Source organism: Silurus meridionalis, chromosome 15 (assembly GCF_014805685.1).
Source record: "Silurus meridionalis isolate SWU-2019-XX chromosome 15, ASM1480568v1, whole genome shotgun sequence".
Taxonomy (NCBI): domain Eukaryota; kingdom Metazoa; phylum Chordata; class Actinopteri; order Siluriformes; family Siluridae; genus Silurus; species Silurus meridionalis.
The window spans coordinates 355,001-369,089 of NC_060898.1; the positions used below are offsets into that span (position 1 = coordinate 355,001).

Sequence of the window (14,089 nt, forward strand, 5' to 3'; positions counted from 1 at the left end):
CTGAACTCTACACAAAACCCACACTGAACTCTACACTAAACCCTACACTGAACTCTACACAAAACCCACAATGAACTCTACACAAAATCTACACTAAACTCTACACAAAACCCACACTGAACTCTACACCAAATCTACACTAAACTCTACACAAAACCCACACTGAACTCTACACCAAATCTACACTAAACTCTACACTGAACTCTACACTCAACTTCACACTAAACCCACACTGAACTCTACACTGAATTCTACACTAAACTCTACACCAAATCTACACTGAACTCTACACCAAACTCTATACCAAACTTTACACTGAATTCTTCACTAAACTACCCAAAATCCACACAGAATTCTACACTAAATTCTACACTAAACTCTACAACAAATCTACACTAAATTCTGCAATAAACTTCACCAAATCTACACTGAATTCTACACTAAATTCCACCAATTCTACAATAAATGCTACACTGAATTCCACACTAAACTCTATGCTAAATTCTACACTAATCTCTATATTGGATTCTACACTAAAATATATACTGTAGTGTAGACTAAACTTTATACTGAATTCTTCACTAAACTATTAAATTCTACACTAAACTCTACTGTAGTGTAGACCAAACCTTATACTGAATTCTTCACTAAACTATTAAATTTTACACTAAACTCTACTGTAGTGTAGACTAAACTCTATACTGATTTCTATATTAATCTCTACACTGAATAACACACTAAATTCTATACTCTACTGCAGTGTAGTCTAAACTCTATACTGAATATTATTCTAAACTCTACACTGAATTCTACACTTAACTATACATAATTCTACAGTAAACTATACAAAATTTTAAACTAAACTAGTTTAAATTCTACAATAAACTCTAATAAATTCTACTCTAAACTCTGTATTGTAGTGTAGATTTAACCACTAAAGCCACACTAAAATTTACTGAGTTCTACACTAAACTTCTGTCTGGTTCCTCTGAAGGTTTCTTCCTCATAACATCTCCCTGCTGCTCATCAGGAATAAACACACACCAATCACCTTCACTGTCGATTTCTGTAAAGCTGCTTTGAATTCTACAGTAAACTCTATACTGCATTCTACACAAAATTTCACACTGAATTCTACACCAAACTCTATACCGAATTCACGCTAATCTCTACACTTAACTCCATACCGAACTCTACATTGAACTTTATACTAAACTCTATACAGAACTAAATATTTAGAATAATTATTTTTTTAATTAAATGTATTATTTATTTAAACATTTCTTTAATGTCTGTCTTTGTATATTTATACTTCGGTTTTTATTTTTCTAATATTATATTAATTTGATATTAATTCAATGTATATTAATTACTTTAGGAACCAACATAAATGAACTTTAATAAATGATGTATTATTATTATTTGTATTTATTTGTGTCTGTGTGTGTGTGTGTGTGTGTGTGTGTGTGTGTGTGCGCCAGGTGCAGACATGTTCCAGGTAAGAGTGAGCGCTCTCTCGGGGCAGGAGCGAGTCCGTGTTCATGTTGCTGCTCCTCTGGATCGGAGTGATGGCTCGTTCCTCGTGAGGTTCCGGCTTTACTCCAGCGTAGTTAACGGTCTGAAGGTGGAGGTGTTTCACAAAAACACACCTGTGGCTCAGTCTCCATACACACTGACAGGTGAGGGTGTCACCAAGATAAGCCCCGCCCACTGCCCCCTCATTGTGAAGACATTATGGTGAAGGTCATGTAGATGTTCAGGAGCGTTTTGGTATTTTTATTGTTGTTATGAACGACTCTGGCTCCGCCCCCTGTTGCAGGAGCAGTGTATCACGAGGACTGCGATTGCCCAGATGAGGACGCGGAGGCGTGGCTGAGGATGATGAAGTGTCCGGGTGCAGATCTTCAGATTGATCATGATTTTAGTGCTTTTCCCTCCATCGAGCTGCGGAGGGTGAGACAGGAAGTTCCCTCACGCTTCTCAAACCGTGGCGTGATTCACTACACCATCAAGGACAACCAGCTGCACCGGCGCTCGCTCGGGAAATACACCGATTTCAAGATGTTCTCAGATGAGATGCTGCTGTCACTCATGCGCAAAGTGAGATGTTTCCACATGTCCCACACCACGTTATATCCAACAAACGTGTGTCCTGAAGATTTTCTGATCGTCTGACTGTAAATCCCCTGACAGGTCCGTGTGCCGGACGTTGAGTTCTTCATTAACGTCGGAGACTGGCCCTTAGAGACACGCAAAGTTTCAGACACTCCTGGACCTCTTCCTGTTCTCTCATGGTGCGGCTCGGAGGACACGCGTGACATCATCCTGCCCACCTATGACATCACACACTCCACCTTAGAGGCCATGAGGGGCGTGTCTAATGACCTGCTGTCTGTACAGGGAAATACAGGTGTGTGTGTGTGTGTGTGTGTGTGTGTGTGTGTGTGTGTGTGTGTGTGTGTGTTTATTGATTAAATTTTCTGTCTGGTACAGTCTGATGTGACTGTGTTAAATAAAAATAACCACTTAGTGTGTGTGTGTGTGTGTGTGTGTGTGTGTGTGTGTGTGTAAACTGTAATGATTAGTGCATTAGTCTGTGCTGGTGTATAGTGTGTGTGTGTGTGTGTGTGTGTGTGTGTGTGTGTGCGTGGTGTTTGTGCAGGTCCTGTGTGGAGGAATAAAACAGAGCGAGCGTTTTTCCGAGGCAGAGACAGTCGTAAGGAGAGACTTCATCTCGTCTCCATGTCCAAAAAAAACCCTGAGCTGCTGGACGCTGGGATCACGGCTTTCTTCTTTTTCCGGGAACGAGAGAAAGATCTGGGCAAAGCACCGCTGGTCGGATTCTTCGATTTCTTTAAGGTGTGGATAAAACATAAATTTCAATATAATAATAAATGTATGAATAATAATAAAGTGTATAAATGTGTGTGTGTGTGCGCGCGCTTGTGTGTGTGTGTTTGTGTGCACGCTTGTGTGTGTGTGTGCGTGTGTGCAGTATAAGTACCAGTTGAATGTAGACGGGACAGTTGCTGCCTACAGGTTTCCATATCTGATGTTGGGGAACAGTGTGGTAATGAAGCAGGACTCTTCCTATTATGAACACTTTTACACACACCTCCGAGCCGGGCGCCATTACTTACGGCTCAGGAGAGATCTGTCTGATGTGATTGAGAAGATCCAGTGGGCAAAGGTGAGACAATACTGAGTAATTATTGTGTAATGTCTTGTGTGAGTGAGCTTTTATAGAATTAAAGCAGAAAATGTTCATGGTGTGTGTGTGTGTGTGTGTGTGTGTGTGTGTGTGTGTGTGTGTGTGTGTGTGTGTGTGTGTGTAACAGGAGAATGATGGTGAGGTGGAGGCTATAGCGAGGGCGGGGCAGGCACTGGTCAGAGATCTTCTCCAACCTCACAGACTCTACTGTTATTACTACATGGTGCTAAAGGTACAGTAACATTACTGTTATTATTAATATAATAAATATGAGTGTTATTATTAATATAATAAATATGAGTGTTATTATTAATATAATAAATGAATGTTATTATTAATATAATAAATGAGTGTTATTATTAATATAATGAGTGTTATTATTAATATAATGAGTGTTATTATTAATATAATAAATATGAGTGTTATTATTAATATAATAAATGAGTGTTTGTTCAGTCGTATGCAGAGCGTCAGGTGGACGACGCTGATGTTCATGCTGATATGGAGAGAGTGGAACAGCCGTCTGACCACAGCACAGCGTGCGAGTGTCTCAGGAACACACGGAGGAGGACGAGTGATGAGCTCTGACCCATGAGGAACCTCATCATCTCACTGCAGGAGAGAGTTCCTGCAGAGGACCAACCATTCCACCTGTCTCACTCACACACACACACACACACACACACACACACACACACACACACACCTGCACAAATTCTCATGTCCCAAACCACAAACTGTGTTTAATACACAGGTTACTGAAACACCTTCACACACCTACAGCTTATCTAAAACACACACACACACACACACACACACACACACACACACACACACACACAGGAAGTGAAGGGCTCAGTGTGGAGCTGCCTGTAAAACACACACCGTTTCATTTCACTGTTCCATATGTGCTGCTAATACAGCCAGGAACTCATCTCATCAGTTTATATTGGATCTTACACACACACACACACACACACACACACACACACACAGTAATTATATTTTGTAAGTAAAGATCCTTTTAGTGTATTATATTTTCTCTGAGAGAAACACAGCCTGGCTTTTAAGCTGATTGTTTACTGTCCTGTACACTAACAACTGCAACATCAGCAAAGTGTGTGTGTGTGTGTGTGTGTGTGTGTGTGTGTGTGTGTGTGTGGTGATATGCTTTTAACGTTATTGTTTACATTTCACAACAGATCTGCAGTGTGTTCAGAGTGATTTGGATGCACCGACTAAAGAAAATATCTTTATTTGTAAAATAAACGCCTGTTACAGTCTTTCTTCTCTCTGTTCTCCTGCTTACTGTGTGTGTGTGTGTGTGTGTGTGTGTGTGTGTGTGTGTGTGTGTGTGTGTGTGTGTGTGCACCTGAGAGAATGTGTGAAATGAATCCTGAATCGACTCTGAATCGACTCAGCTGCAGGATATTAAGGTTTTAATAGGATGTAAGTTGTTGCGCTGCAGATGTGATGTGACGTCATGAGAGCTGAAGAGCTGATTGGTCAGTTGATTCTATATTTTAACCACCATTGTTACATGATCCAGAAAGTTAATTTGACCTTGACTTTCTGATTTGACCTTTCCCTCTTCTACCTTCTTTTTCTTTAGCTTTTTTTAAAACATTGTGCTGAAGTTCCTGCAGAAGGTTATCACATTTAGCTTTAATGCAGTGTGTGTTTAGAAACAGAGCTGCAGTGTGTCTCACATGAACATGCCCCTCCTCTGAACTCCAGAGGTTCAGCAAGTCGTCTCGTCTCACATCTGTCTCGGAGATCTGTGAAAGAAAGATAATTGAGAATGCAGTAATTTCAGTGTAATTACATTCAATTAAATTAAAGCTGATTGGACAGCAGAGAGAGAGAGAGAGAGAGCGAGAGAGAGAGAGAGAGAGAGAGAGAGAGAGAGCGGTGATGAGGATGAGATTGAGGAACATTTCTGGGTCATGGCCCACGCTTATAAGAATCTTAACCTAACACAGCCTACAGACTGCATGTTTAGCCAGGGTATATCAATATGCATAAATATGCAAATTAAGGAAACGCCCCATGATCTCCTGCAATCCATAATGACCTAAAATAGAATATGAACCAGCAACGGATCGTCTGATCATGGCTAACATTAGCTAGGTTAGATAACACCACACGGAGGTTCTGTGCCACTCGAACAATGATAGCCGAGCGAAATTATCTTCCAAGATTTTTGTTTAAATCTTTAATGTCTAAATGATCTTTTGCTTCACTGCTGAAACTCAGGATCTTCAATTGCTGAGTGATAATCTGAAAACCTGTGTTCTTAAAATTCTCTATTAAAATGTTCTGAAATCCAGGAGCAAATTATTGATAAATAAATGACTAATAACTAATAATCTGCTTTCTCTGAGAATGTACATGCAAGTGTGAAAGAAACACCTCCAGTCCACACAGTACATTAACAGTCTAGTTACGGTTCCTCTCCCTGTTCCTCTGTGAGTGTCCTGTAGGGGGCGATGTGGCTTCACGCATTCTGTGTCTCCTCTGTGTGTTTTAATGATGAAGCCTCTGAATTTTTATATTATTTCTGTTCTTTTAGAAGCTGAAAGAGGTTTTTGATAAAAGCAGCTGAAAAAAGGTGACGACAAGCCGCCCGTGCTTCAGAAACGTGACCGGTTTGAAATGGAGAAGTGGAATTTTAATCCTTCAGAGAGAGAGAAGGTGAAGGTACAATAAAGATCTGAGTCCTTTCAGACATTTAGATGATCAGAGTGTCATTCATAATACAGTCTGTTCACAATAGTTTTATTTTTATAGATTTTATTTAAATAAAAAATATTTGCATGTTAAATATCTATCTATCCATCCATCCATCCATCCATCCATCCATCCATCCATCATTACAATGTCGCTCTGTACACATCTGTAGATCTAATAGAATTTTTCACAGTATTATGTTTAGCATGAAGAGTAATATAAGCACACACACACACACAAGCACACACACACACACACACACACACACACACACACACTCTTGGGGGTTTTATTTAACAGTCTGCTGCAGTCACAGAAGCTGAAGCTCACACATGTCTTGTTACACACAGCATATGGGAGAAAGTGATATGGAGAGAAAGAAAAATGAAAAGGGACAGAGAGGATGGATGGATGGATGGATGGATGGATGGATAGATAAATGAATGGACGGATGGATGGATGGATGGATGGATAGATAAATGAATGGACGGATGGATGGATGGATGGATGGATGGATGGATGGATGTGCTTTAGCTCTATCTTGAATTTACTCTCTTCTGGTAAGGTAGGATTCTAACTTTGTATATCTATTTAACTCAGTTGATTCTAGAGTGTTGGTCTGTGCTTATTAGCTTGGTCAGGTGATTAATCAAGAGTAGTTTCAGTCTCACTTGAGGTGTGAATTGTGGGCAGGGCTTACTCACTTATATTGAAGGCGCACCCCCACTACTTGTCCCCACAAGTAGGTAACCCCCTTAAAGTCAGTAACTCTTAGTGTATTTAGAAAGTCCTATTTATACTATTTCTTACTTTAAGAATTAATTTAAGAAATTTAAGAAATTAAGAAATTGATCTCAAACTGGGAGATTAGTCATGTGCCTCAAACCCATCTCTGTAGTAATCTCTTACAGACACAGACGTTCCTATCCACAGAACAGATGTCACATCGTCAGTAACCTCATCTACCCTTCCCTGTTGTCTCAATCTCAAACAGCGGTGGTAGGTGGGCTCTGGAATTGTCAGTCTGCTGTAAGGAAAGCTGACTTCATCACAGGCTTGGCTTCCCACTACACATTCGACTTTCTGGCACTTACAGAGACCTGGATATCCCCACAGAACACTGCTACACCAGCTGCTCTTTCTTCTGCCTATGCTTTCTCTCATTCACCAAGAGAAACTGGTAGAGGTGGTGGTACAGGTCTACTTTTATCACGGAGATGGTGTTTCACACCTCTCCCTTTGTCTCATTTAACCATCTCTTCTTTTGAATTTCATGCAGTTTCAGTTACCTCTCCAATCAACCTTTTCATCATTGTCATCTACCGCCCTCCTGGTCCCCTTGGGACTTCCTAGAAGAGATGGACACGCTCCTCAGTACTTTCCTCTGACGGCACCCTCTGACAGTTCTTGGTGACTTCAACCTCCCATCCGACAAACTTCAGTCATCTTGCCTCTTGCCTTTTCTGAATACCTTCTCCTTGACATTTAACAGCTGCCCTCCAACACACAAGGGAGGAAATGTCCTGGACCTGGTTTTCACCGTCCTACTCCAGCTACAGACATGACTGCCACTCCACTTCCAATCTCTGATCATCACCTGGTTTCCTTTTAATCACTCTTCCTATTCAACCTAAAAATAATTTACATGTCTCTCTTATCCGTCCTAACCTTCACTCTATCTCCCCTCCTCTGTAACTTCATGTACTCTTTCATCTCTTCCTGACCCGTCTCCTTTTCCTCTCTACCCTTAGACGTTGCTACGGACTCCTTCCTCTCATCTCTTTCCTCAACCATGGACCTCCTTTGTCCCTTGACTACAAGACCCAAGAAGACTTCTTGTCCCACACCGTGGCTGTCAGAAGTTTTGCGCAGTAATCGACGAGAACTCCGATCTGCAGAGAGGAAGTGGAAAAAATCACAGCTTGATGTAGACCTCTCATCTTACCGTGCACTCCTGACCAAATTTTCTTTGAGGTGACTTCTGCCAAAACTGCCTTCTACAAGGAAAAGCTTGAGGCCTCTGCACAAGATCCTCGTAAGCTTCACAACATCTTCTCTTCTCTACTAAACCCCCCTGCTGCACCTGCTCCATCCTCCTGACTGCTAATGACTTTGCCTCCTTCTATGATGAGAAGATTAGGAAAATCTGCCAGACCTTCACTTCCTCTCCAACAATGATTACACAACACAGCCAACAATCCACTACGTCTCTGTCAAGCTTCTCAACCTTAACAGAAGATGAGATACTGCAAGTCATCCGATCCTGCAATCCCACCACCTGTCCTCTGGATCCAATCCCTTCAACTACGCTCCAGACCATCACGCAAGATCTCCTGCCCTTCATCTCCACAATCATCAATGGGTCATTAACATCTGGCTATGTACCAACTACCTTCAAGCAAGCAAGGGTCATTCCTATCTTGAAGAAACCGGCTCTGGATCCATCAGACATCAACAACTACAGACCGGTATCACTCCTTTCCTTTCTTTCTAAATCTCTGGAACGCACTGTTTTAACCAACTGTCTGTCTATCTCTCACAGAACAACCTCCACGATCCGAACCAGTCTGGGTTCAAAGCGGCACATTCCACAGAGACGGCCCTATTGGCTGTTTCTGAGAAACTACATGCTGCTCGGTCAGCCAAGCTGTCATCTGTACTTATCTTTCTGGACCTTTCAGCAGCATTTGACACAGTCAACCACAAGACACTTTTGTCAACCCTCAAGAGCCTTGGTATCTGCGGAACAGCATGGGAATGGTTTGCTTCCTACCTGGAAGGTCGCTCATACCAGGTAACATGGAGGGATCCACATCTGCCCATGCAGACTCACCACTGGTGTCCCACAAGGCTCGGTACTTGGTCCCCTCCTTTTCTCCCTCTATACCCACTCCATTGGTGAAGTCATATCCTCACATGGGTTTTCTTATCACTGCTATGCAGATGACACTCAACTCATCTTTTCTTTCCTCCATCAGATACCACAGCTTCCGCTCGGATCTCAGCATGCTTGTCAGACATATCTTTATGGATGAGGGCTCACCAACTTAAACTCAACCCCAGCAAAACAGAACTGCTGGTCATCCCAGGTGATTCATCTCCAGGTCAAGATCTACAAATAACACTTCATGACTCTCTGCTCTCCCCTTCAGCCACTGCTCGTAACCTTGGGGTAACTATGGACAATGAACTGTCTTTTTTCCCACATGTCGCTAATGTTGCTCGTTCTTGTCGATTTCTTCTCTATAACATCCGAAGGATTCGACCATTTCTGTCCATACAGGCTGCCCAGTTGCTTGTTCAGTCTCTTGTCATTTCAAGACTGGACTACTGCAACTCTCTGCTGGCAGGTCTTCCCCTGAACGCTATTCGTCCACTGCAAATGATCCAAAACGCAGCTGCACGACTTGTGTTCAATCAGCCCAAGTTTTCCCACACCACCCCACTGCTGCGCTCCTTCACTGGCTTCCAGTAGCTGCACGTATCAGATTCAAAACACTGATGCTTGCCTACAAGGCCAAAATGGACCAGCACCATCTTACCTCAGTGACCTCATCACATCTCGCACTGCACCACGCTGTCTGAGATCCTCCAGCACTGCTCGACTGGTACCACCTTCTCTCAGAATGAGAGGTAAGTACACTTCAAGGCTCTTCTCTGTTCTGGCACCGAGGTGGTGGAATGAACTTCCCCTAGATGTCCGTACAGCAGAGTCCCTGATTATCTTTAAGCGACGACTGAAGACCTACCTCTTCCTGAAATACCTAAATTAGCACTTTCCAAGTTTGTAGAATTCGAGTTATATTTATATTGAGTTTGTATTCTTGCATACCAGTGTAGATTTATTCACTACTAGAGATTTAAAGCACGTTTGTACGTCGCTCTGGATAAGGGCGTCTGCTAAATGCCGCAAATGTAATGTAATGTAATGGATGAATAAAAGGATGGATGGATGGATCAGATGAAAGAGATTTTGAACCCTTTTGAAATGTCAGGATTTCTACAGAACTCTGATGTTCATGTGTGTGATAATGATCAGTAAACTGTAGTAGTGTTTCCATCAGAGCTGAATGTGAAGGTGAACTTCACGGATCGCGAGATCTCCATAAACTGATTAGAGTCTCATCTTAATGAGACGAGATTAAAGGTGTGGCTTGAAGAAATGCCACTCCCTGTATAAGGAAAGACAACTGCTTTCTCCCCAGAGAAGAATCCACCAGAACCCCAGTTGAGAAGACCTGCACCCTGTGGAATTCTACAGACTCCTGCTCTGAAGGCATGGTGCTGGGGGTGGAGTAAACTTCAGGGGAAACCCATGTAGCCGATGTAGGTTTCTGGTTAACATCAACATGTTTAGATGACATTATATTCACACAAACATACTCAAATTAGATGATAATAATAATAATAATAATAATAATAATAATAATAATAATAATAATAATAATAATGGCATAAATTATAGAAAGCAAGAAACAAAATATTTATAAAATATAATTAAAAATAAAATGTTGAATAAATGAATAGTTTATAAATATAATTAGAAATGAATGAGAACATTGACACTGAGTATAAAAATGAAGAGTAAAAGGTGTGTAACTTTGTGTTGATTAAGTCAGTGAAGGATGAATCTGATGTTTCTGATGGATGAATCTGATGTTTCTGATGGATGATAAATCTGATGTTTCTGATGGATGAATCTGATGTTTCTGATGAATGAATCTGATGTTTCTGATGGATGATAAATCTGATGTTTCTGATGGATGAATCTGATGTTTCTGATGGATGATAAATCTGATGTTTCTGATGGATGAATCTGATGTTTCTGATGGATGATAAATCTGATGTTTCTGATGGATAAATCTGATGTTTCTGATGGATGAATCTGATGTTTCTGATGGATGATAAATCTGATGTTTCTGATGGATGAATCTGATGTTTCTGATGGATGAATCTGATGTTTCTGATGGATGATAAATCTGATGTTTCTGATGGATGAATCTGATGTTTCTGATGGATGAATCTGATGTTTCTGATGGATGAATCTGATGTTTCTGATGGATGAATCTGATGTTTCTGATGGATGATAAATCTGATGTTTCTGATGAATGAATCTGATGTTTCTGATGGATGAATCTGATGTTTCTGATGGATGATAAATCTGATGTTTCTGATGGATGAATCTGATGTTTCTGATGGATGAATCTGATGTTTCTGATGGATGATAAATCTGATTGTTTCAGGTCTTTGAATAACTTTATATATAAAGTAAAATAACTCCAGAATCTTGCAGAACTCAGAGATGTTTTTCTTTGCCGTGTCCCAGTTCAGTCTTTCTGTAAACACAGCATGTTGCTGATGTCCATGTGGAGACAGTCGTCTGTTGGACACTGATGCAATCTGCAGTAACGACGTCCCATCAGAGTCGCTGAAGGAACGTCACACTGAAAATGTTCCTCGTTTTGCTCTTGTCGAGCTTCGACGTGTTCCTGAGTCCTGACAGTTTTTTATTTTTTGCAGATTTTTTATAGAATTTATTTATTAATTTATTATTTATTTAACATGAGACACATTTGGTATGAAAGAAAAAAGTGAGATGTACTGAACTTCTGATTTCTGCGATTTTAAAACTTTGTGATGGTGTAAAGTCGAGTTGTGATGCAACATTGAAGAGGTTTTTTTTGCAGAATTTGATGCTGAGTGAACTGACAATCATTTTACTTGTACCGGCTTTGATATTTTAATAACTAAAGTTTTTTTGGAAATGTAAAGTTTGTTTTAACAGTTCATATATATAAAACATAAGCTGGAAACGCATTAGCCTTTAGCTATCATTCCTGGTGTATATTCTAATAATAGTAATAATATTCACACAAACTCACAAGTTTTATTTAGTCACAAGAGTCTTGTACAGTAGCACTGTAATGTTTCTCAGTAGAACAGATTGATGTTAATATTAGCATTTAGTGTGCTGAAGAGAATGTGTTTATTTTTCATTCTCACATTAAAACTCTAACAGTGAAATACAAATATACACATTTTTATTTTACACAAATAGAGCTTGTGACTGAGCTCATGACGACGTTCAACAGGCTTTTCAGCCAATCAGAAATCAGGATTCAGAAAAAGTTTCAAACTGAAATAGAACTAAAAGACATTCGGACTGTCAGCTGCGTCTGTTCAATGCCATCAGATATTTAATAATAAATTAATTAATGAGGTTTATATAAAAGAGGTTTTACATAAAAATTTACAGAAGAACGACAGAAAACAGCATCACATTGCCTTCATTTGCATATTGCACCTGATTGGCTCTCACACTTTATGACATAATAACACTGTCCTGAAACATTATTCAGTTCAAATCTTCTCTGATCTTTAAATGTTTTTTTTACAACAACTTGAGGTTTATCTGTTTCACCAGGATGGATTCGAACACTGAGAGCTGAAGTTTAGAACTTGTTGGTTTGAATGTCATGAAGCTTCATCGATCTGAGGGTTTTTTCCGATGACGGATGGTGAAGCGCTGGTTCAATTCTGATGGATTGCTGTTCTGCTGAAGATCAAAGAGAATTTACACTGTGGTTGAACATCGGAGAGCTGCATCGTCAGCATCATCAGCATCATCAGTCTGTTTAACTTGTGAAAGTTTAAACCCAGCTGAGGACGGCAGTGCGGCGAGGCCCGACGTGCCGATATCTTCGCTGTCGTTGCAGAAAAGTTTGAGCCTCGACGTGACGCCTCTGAGTCTGAAATCATTTCTTTTTTTATTAAAGCTCTGGTTTATTTTAACTGCTGACTCACTTCTGGAAATCAATGAACTGTTTACACTCGAACCACATCTTTAAAGCAGATCATTAACGCAGTGAGAATAGTTTTGACTCTGCATTAAAACTCAGCCTCTGATTCTCCTGCGACTGTTAATGCGATTGTGTAAATTCTCCTTTTATGGAAATCAATTAAAGTAAATCATCCAACAGAATCATTCCGTCTCGTAAAAACAGTCAAATTTACTCAGGATTGTCTTCTTAATATACAATCACTTCACCACCAGCATTTTACAGCTGAGACGTGACGAGACAACGTTGTCTGGACGTATAAAATCACGGTATCAGAACCCCCCTGGTATTACAGATGGTTTGTTCCAGTTTGACCCTGATGCGTTTCTTCTCTTGTCTTTGTGTTTTGTTTCATTTGTCCAGAAGGTGAACGCTGGTGCTTTTCAAAGCTCTCCATGGGTTTGTTAAGAATTCCTTTTGTATGATTTTACTTCAAAGCCAACAACAAACACACACACACACACACACACACACACACACACACACACACACACACAGCCACAGACTTCTTTGTGATTTCATGGAGGGAAAAAAGGCTAGTAACCGACTCAGAGATCAGAATCAGTGTCCATGTGGAACATGTGGAACAGCAGTCTGACAGGAGAATGATGCCAAACTGGCTTCTTTACCAAATTTCAAGAAGATGTAGATGAGGAGGATGTAGATGAGGAAGATGTAGATGAGGAGGATGTAGATGAGAAGGATGTAGATGAGGAAGATGTAGATGAGGAGGATGTAGATGAGGAAGATGTAGATGAGGAGGATGTAGATGAGGAGGATGTAGATGAAGAGGATGTAGATGAGGAAGATGTAGATGAGGAGGATGTAGATGAAGATGTAGATGAGGAGGATGTAGATGAGGAGGATGTAGATGAGGAGGATGTAGATGAGAAGGATGTAGATGAGGAGGATGTAGATGAGGAGGATGTAGATGAGGAAGATGTAGATGAGGAGGATGTAGATGAGGAGGATGTAGATGAGGAAGATGTAGATGAGGATGTAGATGAGGAGGATGTAGATGAAGAGGATGTAGATGAGGAAGATGTAGATGAGGAGGATGTAGATGAGGAGGATGTAGATGAGGAAGATGTAGATGAGGAGGATGTAGATGAGGAGGATGTAGATGAGGAGGATGTAGATGAGGAAGATGTAGATGAGGAGGATGTAGATGAGGAGGATGTAGATGAGGAAGATGTAGATGAGGAGAATGTAGATGAGGAGGATGTAGATGAGGAGGATGTAGATGAGGAAGATGTAGGAGTAGCTAGATACTTGAATTATGAAGTGTTGGATAGGGAGTGGAGCTTAC

At 40.6% G+C, this 14,089-nt stretch overlaps 1 protein-coding gene and 2 long non-coding RNA genes across 5 annotated transcripts in view; 2 read left to right on the top strand and 1 right to left on the bottom strand.

Moving 5' to 3' along the window:
• poglut3 (protein O-glucosyltransferase 3) overlaps nucleotides 1-4,494 on the top strand; it is an 8,326-nt gene extending 3,832 nt beyond the window's left edge. For 2 of the 3 annotated variants that reach the window (XM_046867818.1, XM_046867816.1), the window contains exons 2-8: nucleotides 1,482-1,679; nucleotides 1,820-2,100; nucleotides 2,194-2,410; nucleotides 2,663-2,859; nucleotides 2,996-3,190; nucleotides 3,339-3,443; nucleotides 3,668-4,494. In XM_046867818.1, coding sequence (XP_046723774.1) covers nucleotides 1,482-1,679; nucleotides 1,820-2,100; nucleotides 2,194-2,410; nucleotides 2,663-2,859; nucleotides 2,996-3,190; nucleotides 3,339-3,443; nucleotides 3,668-3,799 — 1,325 coding nt within the window. In that variant the 3' untranslated portion in view covers nucleotides 3,800-4,494. The remainder of the gene's footprint in view (nucleotides 1-1,481; nucleotides 1,680-1,819; nucleotides 2,101-2,193; nucleotides 2,411-2,662; nucleotides 2,860-2,995; nucleotides 3,191-3,338; nucleotides 3,444-3,667) is intronic. The other variant, XM_046867817.1, reaches the window with a different exon arrangement.
• LOC124397924 lies at nucleotides 3,863-5,910 on the bottom strand. Its single transcript, XR_006927984.1, has 2 exons — nucleotides 4,007-5,910; nucleotides 3,863-3,917 (listed from the first exon to the last, which is right to left on the bottom strand). It is a non-coding gene; the product is annotated as an uncharacterized LOC124397924 (long non-coding RNA).
• Nucleotides 5,911-9,513: 3,603 nt separating this feature from the next.
• On the top strand, nucleotides 9,514-12,923 carry LOC124397925. The gene is made up of 3 exons (XR_006927985.1): nucleotides 9,514-9,574; nucleotides 10,147-10,267; nucleotides 12,366-12,923. It is a non-coding gene; the product is annotated as an uncharacterized LOC124397925 (long non-coding RNA).
• Nucleotides 12,924-14,089: the final 1,166 nt, after the last annotated feature.